The 19,207-nt window shown below is 41.3% G+C and overlaps 2 protein-coding genes across 4 annotated transcripts; one reads left to right on the top strand and one right to left on the bottom strand.

Annotated features, from left to right (window-relative positions):
- Positions 1-5,489: 5,489 nt before the first annotated feature.
- LOC138977508 (uncharacterized) lies at positions 5,490-15,188 on the bottom strand. 3 transcript variants are annotated; one of them, XM_070350356.1, is made up of 6 exons: positions 14,926-15,188; positions 14,530-14,655; positions 13,412-13,515; positions 12,052-12,168; positions 6,138-6,297; positions 5,490-5,638 (listed from the first exon to the last, which is right to left on the bottom strand). In XM_070350356.1, the coding sequence occupies exons 1-6, from the start codon at positions 15,036-15,038 to the stop codon at positions 5,530-5,532; spliced, it is 729 nt and encodes a 242-aa protein (XP_070206457.1). In that variant the 5' UTR covers positions 15,039-15,188; the 3' UTR covers positions 5,490-5,529. The 3 variants fall into 3 exon arrangements, with proteins under 3 accessions (XP_070206457.1, XP_070206458.1, XP_070206459.1); XM_070350357.1 differs by having other exon boundaries at positions 12,094-12,168; XM_070350358.1 differs by lacking the exon at positions 12,052-12,168.
- A 256-nt stretch (positions 15,189-15,444) lies between these two features.
- Positions 15,445-18,986, top strand: LOC138976830 (dCTP pyrophosphatase 1-like). Its single transcript, XM_070349727.1, has 4 exons — positions 15,445-15,640; positions 17,127-17,237; positions 17,696-17,730; positions 18,252-18,986. Exons 1-4 carry the CDS (start codon positions 15,528-15,530, stop codon positions 18,437-18,439), a joined length of 447 nt encoding a protein of 148 aa, XP_070205828.1. The 5' UTR covers positions 15,445-15,527; the 3' UTR covers positions 18,440-18,986.
- Positions 18,987-19,207: the final 221 nt, after the last annotated feature.

Here is a 19,207-nt window from a genome sequence, read left to right as displayed (position 1 = left end):
ATTAGTGCTGCCACTGCACACCATCAACGGTTCAACTGGAAACAACTTGCACACATGGAGAGTCATGGATGCAAACATGCAAGCTGTCCGAATTTACACCACCCAAGGGGTGTACGTCTAACTCTTCATATGTGTAGAATGTGTATGCAATCTACAATAATATTTACAGGGATTGTGCAAAACCCATTTTCCATACCCCAACAACAAAATCCTAGCTCTCACAGAAACTTGTCACAGTATTATGCCAACCCGTCAAATCAATACAAAAACACCGTAATTACATTTTTTCAGGGAAAAAACAACCAGTGTAATGACAAACTTGGGTGATATGCACTATAATCGCCAACCACATTTCCGGTATTTTGAGATTTTAGTATTTGTTTAAGATAAAATGCCTGAAATTTTCGGTTGGCATGATCTCTTCTATTACCCTTTGTACGATTGACTTGCACCAGTATCCTCTGTTTCACGTCACACTTATCTTCCACCGTGAAAACACAATAATAAATTAAAAAGCAATCTTGATAGTTCAACACATCAAACAATATGCCCAATAAATTAGCACAGCACATAACAACAAATACCTGAACATATCTCTCTATACAATCATTCAATCTGTACGCATGATGAATAATGACACCAACGTAACAAACTACATCTGAACATATCTTTCTGTACAATCTTTCTGTTTGTACGCCCAACAGATAACGCCACCAACATAAGCAACATCTGAACATATCTTTCTGTACAATCTTTCTGTTTGTACGCCCAACAGATAACGACACCAACATAAGCAACATCTGAACATATCTTTCTGTACAATCTTTCTGTTTGTACGCCCAACAGATAACGCCACCAAAGCAACATCTGAACATATCTTTCTGTACAATCTTTCTGTTTGTACGCCCAACAGATAACGCCACCAACATAAGCAACATCTGAACATATCTTTCTGTACAATCTTTCTGTTTGTACGCCCAACAGATAACGCCACCAACATAAGCAACATCTGAACATATCTTTCTGTGCAATCTTTCTGTTTGTACGCCCAACAGATAACGACACCAACATAAGCAACACCTGAACATATCTTTCTGTACAATCTTTCTGTTTGTACGCCCAACAGATAACGCCACCAACATAAGCAACATCTGAACATATCTTTCTGTACAATCTTTCTGTTTGTACGCCCAACAGATAACGACACCAAAGCAACATCTGAACATATCTTTCTGTACAATCTTTCTGTTTGTACGCCCAACAGATAACGCCACCAACATAAGCAACATCTGAACATATCTTTCTGTACAATCTTTCTGTTTGTACGCCCAACAGATAACGCCACCAAAGCAACATCTGAACATATCTTTCTGTGCAATCTTTCTGTTTGTACGCCCAACAGATAACGACACCAACATAAGCAACATCTGAACATATCTTTCTGTACAATCTTTCTGTTTGTACGCCCAACAGATAACGCCACCAACATAAGCAACATCTGAACATATCTTTCTGTGCAATCTTTCTGTTTCTACGCCCAACAGATAACGCCACCAACATAAGCAACATCTGAACATATCTTTCTGTACAATCTTTCTGTTTGTACGCCCAACAGATAACGCCACCAACATAAGCAACATCTGAACATATCTTTCTGTACAATCTTTCTGTTTGTACGCCCAACAGATAACGCCACCAACATAAGCAACATCTGAACATATCTTTCTGTGCAATCTTTCTGTTTCTACGCCCAACAGATAACGACACCAACATAAGCAACACCTGAACATATCTTTCTGTACAATCTTTCTGTTTCTACGCCCAACAGATAACGACACCAACATAAGCAACATCTGAACATATCTTTCTGTGCAATCTTTCTGTTTCTACGCCCAACAGATAACGACACCAACATAAGCAACATCTGAACATATCTTTCTGTGCAATCTTTCTGTTTGTACGCCCAACAGATAACGACACCAACATAAGCAACATCTGAACATATCTTTCTGTGCAATCTTTCTGTTTGTACGCCCAACAGATAACGCCACCAACATAAGCAACATCTGAACATATCTTTCTGTACAATCTTTCTGTTTGTACGCCCAACAGATAACGCCACCAACATAAGCAACATCTGAACATATCTTTCTGTACAATCTTTCTGTTTGTACGCCCAACAGATAACGACACCAACATAAGCAACATCTGAACATATCTTTCTGTACAATCTTTCTGTTTGTACGCCCAACAGATAACGCCACCAAAGCAACACCTGAACATATCTTTCTGTACAATCTTTCTGTTTGTACGCCCAACAGATAACGCCACCAACATAAGCAACATCTGAACATATCTTTCTGTGCAATCTTTCTGTTTCTACGCCCAACAGATAACGACACCAACATAAGCAACACCTGAACATATCTTTCTGTGCAATCTTTCTGTTTCTACGCCCAACAGATAACGACACCAACATAAGCAACACCTGAACATATCTTTCTGTGCAATCTTTCTGTTTCTACGCCCAACAGATAACGCCACCAACATAAGCAACACCTGAACATATATTTCTGTGCAATCTTTCTGTTTGTACGCCCAACAGATAACGACACCAACATAAGCAACATCTGAACATATCTTTCTGTGCAATCTTTCTGTTTGTACGCCCAACAGATAACGACACCAACATAAGCAACATCTGAACATATCTTTCTGTGCAATCTTTCTGTTTGTACGCCCAACAGATAACGACACCAACATAAGCAACATCTGAACATATCTTTCTGTACAATCTTTCTGTTTGTACGCCCAACAGATAACGCCACCAACATAAGCAACATCTGAACATATCTTTCTGTACAATCTTTCTGTTTGTACGCCCAACAGATAACGCCACCAAAGCAACACCTGAACATATATTTCTGTACAATCTTTCTGTTTGTACGCCCAACAGATAACAACACCAAAGCAATGCCTGAACATATCTTTCTGTGCAATCTTTCTGTTTGTACGCCCAACAGATAACGACACCAAAGCAACACCTGAACATATCTTTCTGTACAATCTTTCTGTTTCTACGCCCAACAGATAACGACACCAACATAAGCAACATCTGAACATATCTTTCTGTGCAATCTTTCTGTTTCTACGCCCAACAGATAACGCCACCAAAGCAACACCTGAACATATCTTTCTGTGCAATCTTTCTGTTTCTACGCCCAACAGATAACGACACCAACATAAGCAACACCTGAACATATATTTCTGTGCAATCTTTCTGTTTGTACGCCCAACAGATAACGCCACCAAAGCAACACCTGAACATATATTTCTGTGCAATCTTTCTGTTTGTACGCCCAACAGATAACGACACCAACATAAGCAACACCTGAACATATCTTTCTGTACAATCTTTCTGTTTGTACGCCCAACAGATAACGACACCAACATAAGCAACACCTGAACATATCTTTCTGTGCAATCTTTCTGTTTGTACGCCCAACAGATAACGCCACCAAAGCAACACCTGAACATATCTTTGTGTATAATCTTTCTGTTTGTACGCCCAACAGATAACGACACCAACATAAGCAACACCTGAACATATATTTCTGTGCAATCTTTCTGTTTGTACGCCCAACAGATAACGCCACCAAAGCAACACCTGAACATATCTTTGTGTATAATCTTTCTGTTTGTACGCCCAACAGATAACGCCACCAAAGCAATGCCTGAACATATCTTTGTGTACAATCTTTCTGTTTGTACGCCCAACAGATAACGCCACCAAAGCAACACCTGAACATATATTTCTGTACAATCTTTCTGTTTGTACGCCCAACAGATAACGCCACCAAAGCAACACCTGAACATATCTTTGTGTATAATCTTTCTATGTGTGCAACCAATCACACTAATCCTCATGACTTCATACACATTTGATGTCCAACGGCACATGGGCTGAAAGGACACCCCTAACTGGGACCAGTCCCTTGGTAAAGACAATACCGTGGTACCTGTGATGAAAGGACACCCCTAAATGGGACCAGTCCCTTGGTAAAGACAATACAGTGGTACCTGTGATGAAAGGACACCCCTAAATGGGACCAGTCCCTTGGTAAAGACAATACAGTGGTACCTGTGATGAAAGGACCCCCTTGTGACTACCAGTGTCCCTACATTGCAGGTGGCCTGTCATGACGGGTATATTCTGGTGAATATAACAGACAGGGACAGAATGTGTCATGGGAGGTGTCCTCCAGTCAGAGGGGCCTGACATTGCGGATACCACTGACTGTTAGGGACTGGAACCACCTTCCCTGTCAAACTGTAGAGGCAGCAACGGTTGACGCTTTTGTGTCACAAGCCTCCGCAAATTAAGTTCAGTTCCTGACAAAACTGGGCCCTTACGGATTCGGACTTTTGGCAATGTTTAACGGACAATGAAAATGACAATGACCAGAGCACGCAATGTTTAACGGACAATGAAAATGACAACGACCGGAGCACGCAATGTTTAACGGACAATGAAAATGACAACGACAATGACCAAAGCACGCAATGTTTAACGGACAATGAAAATGACAATGACAACGACCGGAGCACGCAATGTTTAACGGACAATGAAAATGACAACGACAATGACAACAACCAGAGCACGCAAATGGATTCTATAACATCCCCCTTTTCATGCCAGAATGATCATCCTCAAGATTGTGGGCATTACCGGAAAGAAGAAGAACAACAACAGATGGGGGGGGGGAGTTGTTGCATGGTAGATACACTGTGATGATTTTCCCCATTGAGCGATCCCTAACTCAGGCTGTTGGCCAGGAAAAGAGGTGAGGGTGAAGCGAGAGGAGGCATTGCCACACTGACAAGAGGTACAGTGATACAGACACAACAATAATTAAAGGGAGACAAACACAGAAGAGAGAGAAGGAAAAGAAGGTGGGGCATGACAAATGACAGCAAGACCGAGCTGAGAAGTTTGATGCGTTGACAGACTGGAAATCCTTTGTTGTTTGTGTGCAGTATTCTGTTGACATGTGGACAAGCTGACTAAATGTTTTGACCCTGGAAAATCAATTGTGGTCCCCAGGGCGGGGGAACCAAGCTGCCAGGTTTCATGTGTGAACTGGATGACTGGTTTCACCATAGGAATCATCTGTAATATTTCTGTGCCGGTGGGCTGTGGAGGGGGAGGGGGGGGGGGAGGGAGGGAACCGAGCTGCCAGGTTTTAAGCGTTGACTGGCTCACTGTCTGTAATTTTCACCATAGGAATTGTATGTTTGGAAAATCATCTGTCATGTGTGTGCTATTGGCTGTGTGGGGGGAGAGGGAATGGGAAAAGGAGGGAGGGGGGGGGGGGGGGGGGAGGGGGAGACCGAGCTGTAAGGTTTCACATGTTGACAGGCCTAGGCTGACTGGTTTCACCATGGGAATCTTCTGTGATGTTTGTGTGCTGGTGGGCTGTTCAGGGGGGGGGGGGGGGGGGGGGGGGGAGGGGACCAAGCTGCCAGGTTTCAAGTGCTGACAGGCTGAGTGTCTGTCTTGACCATGGGGATCATCTGTTGTTTCTGTGCGCTGTCTTGCTCGCCACTCAGGATCTTCTGCTTGTCCGCCCGCAGACGCCTGCGCAGGGTGACAGAAAAAACCTTCAAAAATAAGGTTAATCAAACTGAAGGTAAATTAGTCACTTGTTCATTCAATATACTCACTTGACCAAACTATATGCATGGCATTTTACACCGATCTAGACAGCCACTGGTCTGCAAAACAGCGACAACAAAATTGAACTATTACTCATAAGCACTGCATTAAATGAAATATTTTGGTCAAAAAGACAAATCTTCTTCTTCTTCTTGTCGATCACTCAGATGGAAACGCCGGTTCTCCGCGCAAATGTTGCCGTGCGCTAATATTTATGTATCGATCTATTCTACTTAGAATCCTTTTACGGCTAAACGCACACACTTTTGTCTTCTCATCCAGCCACCTAACCAGGAGACTAAGTCGGCCTCTGACGTCACAAGCCTCAAAGAAAGTCACCAACGGCTTATTAGAAATCATTTCTCCATTTTTTTTTAAAATTCAGAAATGTTGATTTCATTCTTTCAAAATAAAAGTGTACCTTTTGCGATAGTGCACGGCGACGAGAAGAGCGATGCAGGCAACGAACAAAATGCCGCAGATAATTCCAGCGTACACGCCAGGGGATGCACCCAGGAACAGACCATCGTCATCATCTTCATCATCACTTCTGCTCCTGGCTGGTTTGAAACCTTCATCCACTGAAACATCACGAGTACAAAGACATAAGACTTCAGGACAACTATGTGCAGTACATCAGGCCTAGGAATGTTTCAAACCCTCAGTACTGGTGAGCGCAAGATAAATGCAATGAATTTTTACCATCCTGAAGAAGGCAGCGACAAGCTGTCAAAATATTGATTAATAATGTACCAGGCCTGGTTACCGTTGTGTTCTCTTCTTGTTTTGATCAATTCAATCATCATGACAAAGTTGTAGCCTTTACCCGATGGCATACCAGAATGACCCCTGAAAACTGATTTTGCTCTGAGGACACAAACAAACCGACAAACAAAGACAAGATAAACAAATCAGTATTGGCCCAATACTCTCTTTGGGGGACTTCCACCACCAAAATCCTTTTGTTCTTCTGTTTAATGCTGCTTTTCAAATGTGTACAACTTTTTTCCAAGTCCTTTGAAACAAGTTTGCCCCTTTTTAATTGAGTGCAGATTTCTGTGTGTTGTTGTGCACTTTTTGATGAATTTCCTAAAAAATCACTAGTGCTGATCTGCAAAATGTATCCATCAAAAATGTCTCCCTGGGCACGCAGAGCACTGAAGCGGTTGACTTTTGCTACAAATGCAAGGTGGAGGGAAGGTCTTATCCCAGGTCAAAGCCTGACCGGATTGAAGATGGCGAGTCAAATGTTTACATGGGAAGGACTGTGCCCATCCAGCTCAGAATATCATGGGTACTAGGTTAAAGCCAGACCTGTAGCTATTTTGTTTGACTGAGATCAGAATATCATGGGTACTAGGTTAAAGCCAGACCTGTAGCTATTTTGTTTGACTGAGATCAGAATATCATGGGTACTAGGTTAAAGCCAGACCTGTAGCTATTTTGTTTGACTGAGATCAGAATATCATGGGTACTAGGTTAAAGCCAGACCTGTAGCTATTTCGTTTGACTGAGATCAGAATATCATGGGTACTAGGTTAAAGACAGACCTGTAGCTATTTTGTTTGACTGAGATCAGAATATCATGGTTACTAGGTTAAAGCCAGACCTGTAGCTATTTTGTTTGACTGAGATCAGAGTATCATGGTTACTAGGTTAAAGCCAGACCTGTAGCTATTTTGTTTGACTGAGATCAGAGTATCATGGTTACTAGGTTAAAGCCAGACCTGTAGCTATTTTGTTTGACTGAGATCAGAATATCATGGGTACTAGGTTAAAGACAGACCTGTAGCTATTTTGTTTGACTGAGATCAGAATATCATGGGTACTAGGTTAAAGCCAGACCTGTAGCTATTTTGTTTGACTGAGATCAGAATATCATGGGTACTAGGTTAAAGACAGACCTGTAGCTATTTTGTTTGACTGAGATCAGAATATCATGGGTACTAGGTTAAAGCCAGACCTGTAGCTATTTTGTTTGACTGAGATCAGAATATCATGGTTACTAGGTTAAAGTCAGACCTGTAGCTATTTTGTTTGACTGAGATCAGAATATCATGGGTACTAGGTTAAAGCCAGACCTGTAGCTATTTTGTTTGACTGAGATCAGAATATCATGGTTACTAGGTTAAAGCCAGACCTGTAGCTATTTTGTTTGACTGAGATCAGAGTATCATGGTTACTAGGTTAAAGCCAGACCTGTAGCTATTTTGTTTGACTGAGATCAGAATATCATGGGTACTAGGTTAAAGCCAGACCTGTAGTTATTTGGTTTGACTGAGATCAGAATATCATGGGTACTAGGTTAAAGACAGACCTGTAGCTATTTTGTTTGACTGAGATCAGAATATCATGGGTACTAGGTTAAAGCCAGACCTGTAGCTTATATTTCGTTTGACTGAGATCAGAATATCATGGGTACTAGGTTAAAGACAGACCTGTAGCTATTTTGTTTGACTGAGATCAGAATATCATGGGTACTAGGTTAAAGCCAGACCTGTAGCTATTTTGTTTGACTGAGATCAGAATATCATGGTTACTAGGTTAAAGCCAGACCTGTAGCTATTTTGTTTGACTGAGATCAGAGTATCATGGTTACTAGGTTAAAGCCAGACCTGTAGCTATTTTGTTTGACTGAGATCAGAATATCATGGGTACTAGGTTAAAGCCAGACCTGTAGCTATTTTGTTTGCTAATTTTCTCCTTTTCTCATGTTGCTAGACCTGAAGGTAACGTTTACATAGGAGTGAGAAATCCATGGTTGGTTTTTCTACAAACACATAAGAGGCCAACATTGGGAAACCATCCAAACAGAGTTTATAGAATAATGTTCCTCTTAGTCTTAATCTTATGCTCATACATCAATACAGCAAAAGTGACCTGCCCCAGCGCGGCAATTCACAGTCTGAAATTTACTAGGGAAATATGGACACATGAGGATCGACAGAAAATCCAGGTCTGAGATAGGCGCCTGTGGCCTGGGAAGCCGTTGAATAAAAATGAGGAAAACATCATGATGTCATTTAATTGACAGAGCAAGAACTGTTTCAAATCAGACTCATGCGTTAATTGTTACCTGCAGTGCCTACCTAAAAATACCTTCACGTGCCTTACCTCAACAAATTAACATACAAACAAACAAACAAACCTTAACATCCATAATGTTTGTCATGCAATACAGTAACTACACTGTAATCTTTAACAGCAAGCAATGAACAAACAGAAAACAGTAGTTCTGAGCTCACACTCAGGGAAGAATTAAACTTACATTCAGTTTAAAAGAAAGGCAATTACTCTTAACAATCATTGGCTACAAACAGTTAGTCTGTTACATCTATCAACAAAAATAATGTCTCTTAGTTATCACTGATGTTATCATTAGTACATTTTTAAAAAAAGTATGCATATAATTAAGTAAAGCAAACCCCCCCCAAAAAAAAACACCCGGCCCAAAAACGCTCCATTGTTAGCCAATCAGCGAAGCAAAAGATACACACGCAACAAATTATGTTACGTTTCCAAAAAAGTTAATGTCATGCATGCGTTAATCAAAAAGCCAATTCCAACACCAACTTCTTATTTGTTAGTACTTTTTAAAACACAGAACGATAAAACATAAACACACAGAACGATAAAACATAAAAACAAAAACATAAAAACAAGTAAACAAGCAACCTGAAACAAAACACACACAAAAACATCTACTGATCTAGCTACAAGACAAGCTAAAATAAAAACGTCTGGTGCAATTTGCAGTGAGTCTCAAAATAAAGCGTTGATGCATGTGAAGACAATTTGGATACAGTGGAACCCCCCAATTTAAGACCCCCCAATTTAAGACCCCCCAATTTAAGACTCCCTCCTTTTTAAGACCTTGTTTTCTCAGATTTTTGGAGGTCTTAAAAGGGGGGTTCCACTGTACTACAAAAGCAAGATAAAACCACAACCACAATCCCAGTCACTGCCTCGCTCAAATCAAAACCTTTTTGAAAACAATTAATGAAAAGACCAGAGGCTTCAGCGATGACTACGATATAAAAAAAAAGCTGGTTAGTCTTTTCATTCTTAAAAAAGGCAATTCAATAAAAACCAATGCGAATGTCACATGTACACATTTCAATCTAAGTATAGAGGCTATAAGACTTAAATTGGCCAACTAACTTTCTACAAACAGACAAACAAACAGACAAAAACAACAACAAAAACAGTTGACAGTATTAGTATTACGAGAATGAAGACTAGATGCAGGCCTGGGAATTGAAAAAAGTAAAAAATGCTGAACATTTGTAAGTAATTGCAAAGTCGACGGCGCGTAGCTCCTAGCCCTGCTCAATTTGGGGGCATTTTGGGCGGAATTTTTTTTTCTCCAAAGAACCCAACTGGTGTAATTTGGTGTCATCTTAGCTCCAAGTTTGCCATTATATTCAGTTTTTAGAATCATTTTTGCCTCCCCCATTTATTTTTTCGGCGGACACTTTTCCTTTTTTGGCGGAACAAAAAAAATTTGGCGGAAATTTGCCTTTCGGCGGAAAATTCCCATGCCTGTAGATGAACAATTGCAACGTCGACACAGAAAGACTGAGACCAAACATGCACAGGATCTAGGAAAAGATCCAAAACATAAAACATAAAACATAAAACAGCTTTGATGACTGGCAAAATCAGAGAAGAATTCCAGAAACAATATGTACAACATGAATTTGTATCCCCCCCCCCCCCCCCCCACATGTACACGCACATACACACAGTTGTTCTGGAATTTGAACAGATGCAACGACGTCGACCCAGAAAACACTTAAGGACCAACCATGCACAGGAAAATATCCAAAACATAAAACAGCTTGTCAAGACGACTGCTGTACAACATGAATGCTTAAAACCCCTCATATTCACGCACATACACACAGTGCACATGTACAGCATGCTGTTCAAACAAGCCACCGGTCCCTTGTTCTGGAATCTGAAGAGATGCACCATCGACATAGAAAGACGGGGTCAGTTTCTGCAGAGATCTGACTCTTGGATTGTGGGAGGAAAATTCTGACTAACAAAGAACTAGTTTTTAAGTCGAACACACAAACCTCCAAGTCGCATGTCAGCCCCATGCTAAGCTCAATACAGTGAAACCTCCAGTTTCTGCTGATCACCGCCCAAAGCTGTCAGACTGATCAATGAATATATACTACTGGTCCATGCAGGTACATGTAACAACACTCACTGACACACACAACGATCAGAGGTACCAACTCCACTGACACACACAACGATCAGAGGTACCAACTCCAAACCTCTCATCTCCGATCTCGATCAATATCACTTGAACAACCTCTCAGTATTCTGGGTCAACACTCTGTATTTTCAAAATGTGTAGAAACAATCGCAGAAAAAACCAAATCTTCTTCTTCTTCTGCGTTTGTGGGCTGAAACTCCCAAGTACACTCGTGTTTTTTGCACGAATGGAATTTTACGTGTATGACCGTTTTTTACCCCGCCATTTAGGCAGCCATACGCCGTTTTCGGAGGCAGCATGCTGAGTATTTTCGTGTTTCTATAACCCACCGAACTCTGACATGGATTACAGGATCTTTTTCGTGCGCACTTGGTCTTGTGCTTGCGTGTACACACGGGGGGTGTTCGGACACCAAGGAGAGTCTGCACACAAAGTTGACTCTGAGAAATAAATCTCTCGCCGAACGTGGGGACGAACTCACGCTGACAGCGGCCAACTGGATACAAATCCAGCGCGCTACCAACTGAGCTACATCCCCGCCCAAAAACCAAATCCATGTTGCTAATTGTTAAATGATATTCTACAAACAATTTCCTCTAGTTCTTGTGTTGCTCTCCTGTTTTAGCCTAACGACAGTCAAGCAGCTTTTCTGAAGCCTTGGGCAGCACATTAGAAGTATGCATGTTGACTATCTGATGATTACACGTGAAATAATCTTCACTCAACAAACAGCCCACATGCTTGCTTTCTCAGGAATAATAACAGTCAAATGTTTTGATGAGCTGAATTGTATTTCGGTTACTCAGATTCAGAATTCAATACTTTGTTTGCAACCTTAAAATGATGTCAAAAACGGGACGTTTGGCACCTCTGAATGTAGCACCAACACAACACACAACATCAACCACACAAACAAAACCTGGTGATTAGTCTTGGGCAGAACTCTAACAAATCCCAATGCACACATACAGCTGAAAGTGGTGTAACAAAAAACACAAAAAGTGCCAAAAAAAAACCAAAAAAGTGGTTACAAAGCATAACAAAACCCGCTACAGTGTGGCATGTACAACAGCAGTACGGTAGTCACTACATGTACAGCCAATACCTTGCACCCGGTCATAAGCCTCAGTGGCCACGTCTTGCTTGCCTGTGTCAGAGGGATCTAGACCCCCCTGTGATGTCTTTTCCGCCGCTTGAGACTTCTTCGCTGTTTCGGCATCGCCTAGTCAAGCAGCCATGGCAAGAATTTAAGGTACAAGTTGTTCAATTTGAAGCTTGCTCTTCAACACAGACCACAAAGCTCACATGCAGATAGCAGGGGACTGAAAGGGAGATAAGTGTCGTGAACAAGAGTATGATGGTCACATGGGTCAAATAAGCCCTGGCAACCTCTCCACAACAACCACCTTCCCACCACAACCAACAAGCCAGCCAGCCAGCCCCCCCCCCCCCCTAAATATCCAAGATGACATTTTATCTGTATAATTGACCTTTCCATGGCTACCACCTGTCTATTACCTCCCCTTTTGTTCAGTCCCTTGGGTGGTGGTCAGACAGGTTTGACTGTAGTATGCAAAGACGCTTTCCCTTTCTCGTATGTGTGTGAGTAATTCATGTGTAGGTGTGCGCACACTTGCAAACACTATACGTTAATTGGATCTGTGATCCAAACATGGCTTTTGGTCAATCGAGATGGAAGTTTATTCCACAAAGTACAAGCCCATAGGGCGAGTGGAATAAACTGCCATCGAGATTGACCAAAAGCCATGTTTGGATCACAGATCCAAACATATATATCTCGACATTCACTGGTCTTAGGGTTTTTGTTTTCAAAGAAGAAAGAAACTTGCTTGAACACGGACCACTTCTCCGAGCAAAATCAACAAACCTAATCACTCGCATTCCACCTCAAGGTCTCGGCCAACCAAGACTATGGCATACTCGTAGCAAAGCCGCCGAATGGTACCGTAAACCAAGAATAGTGACGTAAGAGAATAGAATGTCGTCTTTTGATTTGGAACGTGACGTGTTTCAGAACTTCTTCTGGACAACTCGGATGGTCTTCTGCGTAGTGGTTGGTACGAGATTCTTTTTCTTCTTCGACAGTTCATCCTCCGATACTGTAGCAAAACGTTTAATCTTTTTTTCACTTTTGAGTATGCGGACGACTGAACTTGACCGCTAAAAAGTAGTCCTTTCGGTATTATTACGCCGAGTCTGAACATGAGGTCTGAACATTGTTTTTAGGCAGGATCTAGGTGAAAGCGAGGCTGTTCTTATCTCTGTGTACAGTCGAGAGAGAGAGAAATACATGTCGAGACATATGTATATGCCTGCATGTGTGTGTTCTTTCAATAGTTCACTCCAATGGTTATACGATTATACACACACAGATGTGCACAATTACTCAGTGTAGCTTTTAGTCATTAATTAGTATCTCAACTCATCAAGAGCAATACACTTACTGATGCATTTTCCGTCGTTGTTTCTATGGTAACCAGGGCAGCAGTCCTCCACAACCCTGTAAATGGTCACCGTTCTGTTCATCTCCTTCACACAGGGGACACTTCTGCACACAGCAAAATAAAAACATGAGAATAGAACATGTTTAAAAACGAGGATATGTTTTGCCAAATTCAAACAAAGACAAAATTTAAAACATTTTATCAGTTTTTCAGAGCTGAACTTGGAAATTGATTTACACACGAGAAGTATTGCTTACAGCTTGTGTCAATGAATCTTACATGGCTGGATCTTCATTTTATTTATTTTATTTATTAAGGAGATTTCTATAGCGCATAATTAAAAGCACTATGCGCTTAAAAATTTTACCTAAAACTTCTTTTTTTTAATTTAAAAAAAAACGAAAAAACCCAGACAGGGTTCGATCAGTGAGCTGCTATATGGTACACTGGTATCTCTGTTTCAAGGCCTCCTAAAATCTGATCAATTTAATTTTTAAAAAGAGAGGGAGTCTTACAAAGGAGGTGCATTAATCTTAGTAACATTATAAAGAAATGTCCGAGAAAACACGGTCATCTAGCAGATGAGGCCTTGTAAAGGTCTGTTTACGGTAACATAGGCCCAAAAAATAGGGTCGGTAGGTTGGGATTTTTTTTCTCTCCAAAAAACCATATTTTTACGTTATTTTGCCAAAAAAGACAAGATTTTTTTCCCCCCCAAATGCCAAAAAGGGAAGGCGGTTCCAGTCCCTCACAGTTCTCGGTAGAAATGAGCCCTCAGATCTGTATTGAGTTCTGGTATTTATGAGGCAGAACTGCTGATCATGGGAACGGCGCTGTCGTGATGGGGGTGGGACTAGCTTGCTCCTGATGACTGGGCACTGAATTAGTCCATGATGGATCTTGTAGAGGACCCCCAGGCGCGTGGTTCTTCTACGCTGCTCGAGAGACGGCCAGCCCAGTTGGTCGATCATCCGGCTCACACTTGACGTGTTGTGGTAGCGGTTGAGTACACACACTTCATCACCCATAAACCCTCTCTTTCTCTCTCTCTCTCACAGTCACACACACACACACACACACACACACACACACAGCACATAAACAACACATAAACTTACTCATTAAAAGTGCACATTTTGACAGAGAACCAGCCACATCTTGCCTCGTACGTTCCAATACACTGGTCCATGTATGGTTGTGACTTTACTACCTGCTCCAGCGTCATCCGAGTACAAATTCTCGACCTGAAAGCATAAAATTAACATTGAAAATATTGAGGTCTGTTGTTTGCAAACTCTATTATATACCCCCACACACACAGATGTTGACACACACACACAAACAGTGAAACACCACGTACCCACACATTGAAAACGTGTTTTTTTGGTAAATGAAGAAGACCGTCATAACCACAACTGTACAAGAGCTGCGACTTTTTCATATATATGCGAGATAAAGATATAAAACAAGAGAAGAGAGTGGATGACATTTCTCAGGAAGCTAAAGATACATACTCGACAGTGCAAGCTGATATCAGCACGAGAGTCGCAACAACCCATGCGCATTTCATGGTCGAGGTTGTCTGCTGCAAACAGCGTGTCAATGAAAACAAACTCGTGAAACCCATTTTTTTCAACGTCTGTCGATTGGTTACAACCTTGACACAACGGAGACCTCAGTGATGTCCAAGAAAACCCATAACTCGAAGATTTCTTGTGAGAAAATATGGAACAATGGGACAGTATTTGGACTTTGCTTGAAGGAAATCGTCAACAATGTTTTGACCTTTCCCAATTTCAAAGCATGAAACCTGTTTTCCACGGAACAATTTTTGTTTTTGTTTAAAAACATATCAATATAATCCTGGAATCGTATCTCATTTTGTTTTTGGAAACATTTGCACACAATTGTACACGTCTTCCTGCTGACTTCTGTCAAAACGAAGATAATTTTCTTGTGTGTATGTGATTCTAAATTTTGGATAATCCATGACACCGGAAGCAAAATATCGAGCACTGCGCGCGCGCGCCAACCTTAAACGTGCGTCTGCTACAGATGATCAAGAGACTTAGCGCGTACAGTCAGTGCTAATATACTCTACAGCCACTGTAATATTATGGCAGATAAGGAAACCCCACCAGCAAAATCGGCAAGAGTGGAAGAGAATTCCACCAATAACTCAGAGAAATCGGCGTTTAAATTCACTGAGGGACTTACATTTGAGCAACTGTACGTTTGCACATTCAGTCTTGTGAAATGATTGATCATGAATATGAAATGTTTCCCGGTAGGCAGACACTCGCGCGCGCGCACACACACACACAGACTGGATTGAAATTGAAAATGTCTTAACTATAATTGTTTGAAAACTTAAAATGCACCAAAGAGGAATAGGACTCTTAGGAGGGTGAAAAACTGGGTTACCAGTTTTTGAGTCACTTGAGAAAAAGTGACTATGTAATCGGTCAGTGTTAGTCTGTCCGGCCGGCCGGCCGGCCGTCCGGCCGGCCGGCCGTCCGTAGACACCACCTTAACGTTGGACTTTTCTCGGAAACTATCAAAGCGATCGGGCTCATATTTTGTTTAGTCGTGACCTCCAATGACCTCTACACTTTAACGATGGTTTCGTTGACCTTTGACCTTTTTCAAGGTCACAGGTCAGCGTCAAAGGAAAAATTAGACATTTTATATCTTTGACAAAGTTCATCGGATGTGATTGAAACTTTGTAGGATTATTCTTTACATCAAAGTATTTACATCTGTAGCCTTTTACGAACGTTATCAGAAAAACAAGGGAGATAACTAGCCTTTTCTGTTCGGCAACACACAACTTAACGTTGGGCTTTTCTCGGAAACTATAAAAGTGACCGGGCTCAAATTTTATGTGAACGTGACTCATTGTGTTGTGAATAGCAATTTCTTCCTGTCCATCTGATGCCTCATATAATATTCAGAACTGCGAAAGTGACTCGATCGAGCGTTTGCTCTTCTTGTCATATTTGGTCTGATAATTCCTGATGTAAGACGTTGAGATATATATCTACCTTGACCCTGCAAGCTGAATGACTTGAAGTCAAAGCATATATATATATAAGTCTATATATATCTATGGTCAAAGTAAGTGTACATGAATAAGGGTAAGGCCTAAAAAAAAAAAAAGGTGTGGTTACGGTAACCCGACCTACCCTATTTTTAGGGGCCGATCCTATAACTTTTTATTACATTTGTCAAAAAAAAAAAAAAAAAAAAAAAAAACGAGTGCAAAAAACGCAATGAAAGCGAAAGCGCCCGTGTCGCACACTTATTTCCCTGTCAAGTAGGTTTAATTTGTACACATTAGAAAAAAAAGTTAAAAAAAAAAAAAGTGATTGCCTACCTACCTACCCTATTTTTTTTGGCTATGTTACCGTAACCACACTTTGTTTTTGTTTTTGGCCTAACACACTTGCAGTTATGCAGATATACTGAGGAAAAGGTTGCACTTCAGTCCCACTTTGGAAGCATTGTACGTTGTGCATGTGAAAATTGAGCTTACGTCCCTCTGTATCTCAGGAATAGAGCTGAGTTTGTTTTCTTGAGGTCTCTTTGGGTGTTCGTGTGTGTGTGTGTGTGTGTGTGTGTGTGGGGGGTAGTTAGTGTGTGGTCTGCTAGTATCTTCACCAATTTTTTGGCAATCAGGCAGATGTTAATTAGTGTTTGGTGTCTTGATTGACAGGAGAGCGAAGCAGGTTCACTTCATTGACGAGAGGAACTGGGACCAGTTTCATTCTCCGCGCAACGTGCTGCTGGCCATGGTGGGGGAGGTGGGGGAGCTGGCTGAAATCTTGTGAGCCATCTTTTCACTGCGTCATCAAATACAAGTTGGGGGTTTAGTTTACAAATGCACCAAGAGCAGTTTTCCTCAGTCTCATTTCGACATAACTTTCATCATCTATTTATATAAATATAGGTCCCTGCTTTCATTTATAGTTTTTCTAAAAATGTTTGTCAGTTTTATCTAGATAGAAATCAAGCTTTGTGAAGAAGGTTCTGTAGCTTTCCCTGCCACCATTACTACTACCCAATGAGGCGTATCCTTTGCAAATAAGTCAGCACTGATCTAATTGTAGTAATTCAAGCCAGCAATAAAAGGGAGATAACTTCAACAGCAACAACAAAAGAAATCCTGTGTTTCAGAATTATTAAAGCTTTGTGTTGATCTTTGTATTTCAATTTTGCATTTACACTTACACAGCAGTGTGGGGTTTTCAAGATCTACATCTTACGTTTCCTTGTGTATTTCAGCCAGTGGAAAGGTGAAGTTACGGAAGGTGTGCCAGGTGTGTGTCTATTTCTTACATTTTTTGTTTTTTTGTTTATATGTACAGTATGTAGACTTTGTATTATTTTTTTATTTGTGCATGCATTTGAGCCCCCTTCCCCCCCCCCCCCCCCCCTTCCAAACCAGCCTTACTGTTGTGAGAGAATCTAAAACTAATGAGGCAGAGCACCTTTTAAAGATATATTTCACATGTCGTATGCATTTAGAGCGCTTACTTCCCTTTGTAGTGAGAGAATGCCAGTTTGTGTGTGTGGTGAGAGAATGCCAGTTTGTGTATGTAGTGAGAGAATGCCAGTTTGTGTGTGTGGTGAGAGAATGCCAGTTTGTGTGTGTGCTTCATGTGGCATTAACTTCAACCAACATGAAAGCATTGATTCTTTATTCTTTACAATCTAAATGATGATTGGTTTTTTGAAAGGTATTACATGTGTACACATGTCTTTTTCATTCAGACTTGCTGTTTTCATGTGGAGTCCAAAGAGGACATAACATAAGCATTTTCCCGTCTTGTTTTTCCAGAGTTGACAGCCAAAGAGAAAGATCACCTGGGCCAGGAGATGAGTGATGTTCTTCTCTACCTGGTCGACTTGGCCAACAAATGTCACGTCGACCTTCCCAGCGCTGTGCTTGCCAAGATGCAGCACAACGCCAAGAAATATCCCAAGGACAAAGCTTTCGGACGTGCCGATAAATACACCGACTTGTGATACACGTGACAAGTCGTTGCCAATGTGTTCAATTTGGTGATGTGAAATGTATGCCTATGAGACTATCAGTGCACTGATTTTGACATTGATATCAACGTTTGTTGAGGAGTTAGAGCTGAGAAAGACACTACTCAAGCTGTGGTGCTACATTTAAACAGGCCATTCCACTGAGAAAACTGTGGTCAAAACCCGTGTGAGAGTCTGTTCCCAAAATGGCTTGATAGTGTTTACACTTTTGAAAATTAGTCACATGTATGTTATTCCGGTTTGCTGTTTTCGCCGTCGACTGAAATGTGTGTGTGTGCATGCATGTGTGTGTGTATGTCCGAGGAGAAAGAGTGAATGCATGTGTGTGTGTATGTCTGAGAAAGAGTGAATGCATGTGTGTGTGTATGTCTGAGAAAGAGTGAATGCATGTGTGTGTGTATGTCCGAGGAGAAAGAGTGAATGCATGTGTGTGTGTGTGTGTCCGAGGAGAAAGTGAATGCATGCATGTGTGTGTGTGTGTGTGTGTGTGTGTGTGTGTGTTTCTTTCTTTCTTTATTTGGTGTTTAACGTCGTTTTCAACCATTCAAGGTTATATGGCGACGGGGAAAGGGGGGAGATGGGATAGGGGAAAGGGGGGAGATGGGATAGAGCCACTTGTTAATTGTTTCTTGTTCACAAAAGCACTAATCAAAAAATTGCTCCAGGGGCTTGCAACGTAGTACAATATATGACCTTACTGGGAGAATGCAAGTTTCCAGTACAAAGGACTTAACATTTCTT

This window comes from Littorina saxatilis, linkage group LG9 (genome assembly GCF_037325665.1).
Source record: "Littorina saxatilis isolate snail1 linkage group LG9, US_GU_Lsax_2.0, whole genome shotgun sequence".
Classification (NCBI taxonomy): Eukaryota; Metazoa; Mollusca; class Gastropoda; order Littorinimorpha; family Littorinidae; genus Littorina; species Littorina saxatilis.
This window is presented reverse-complemented; position numbering and strand designations above follow the sequence as displayed.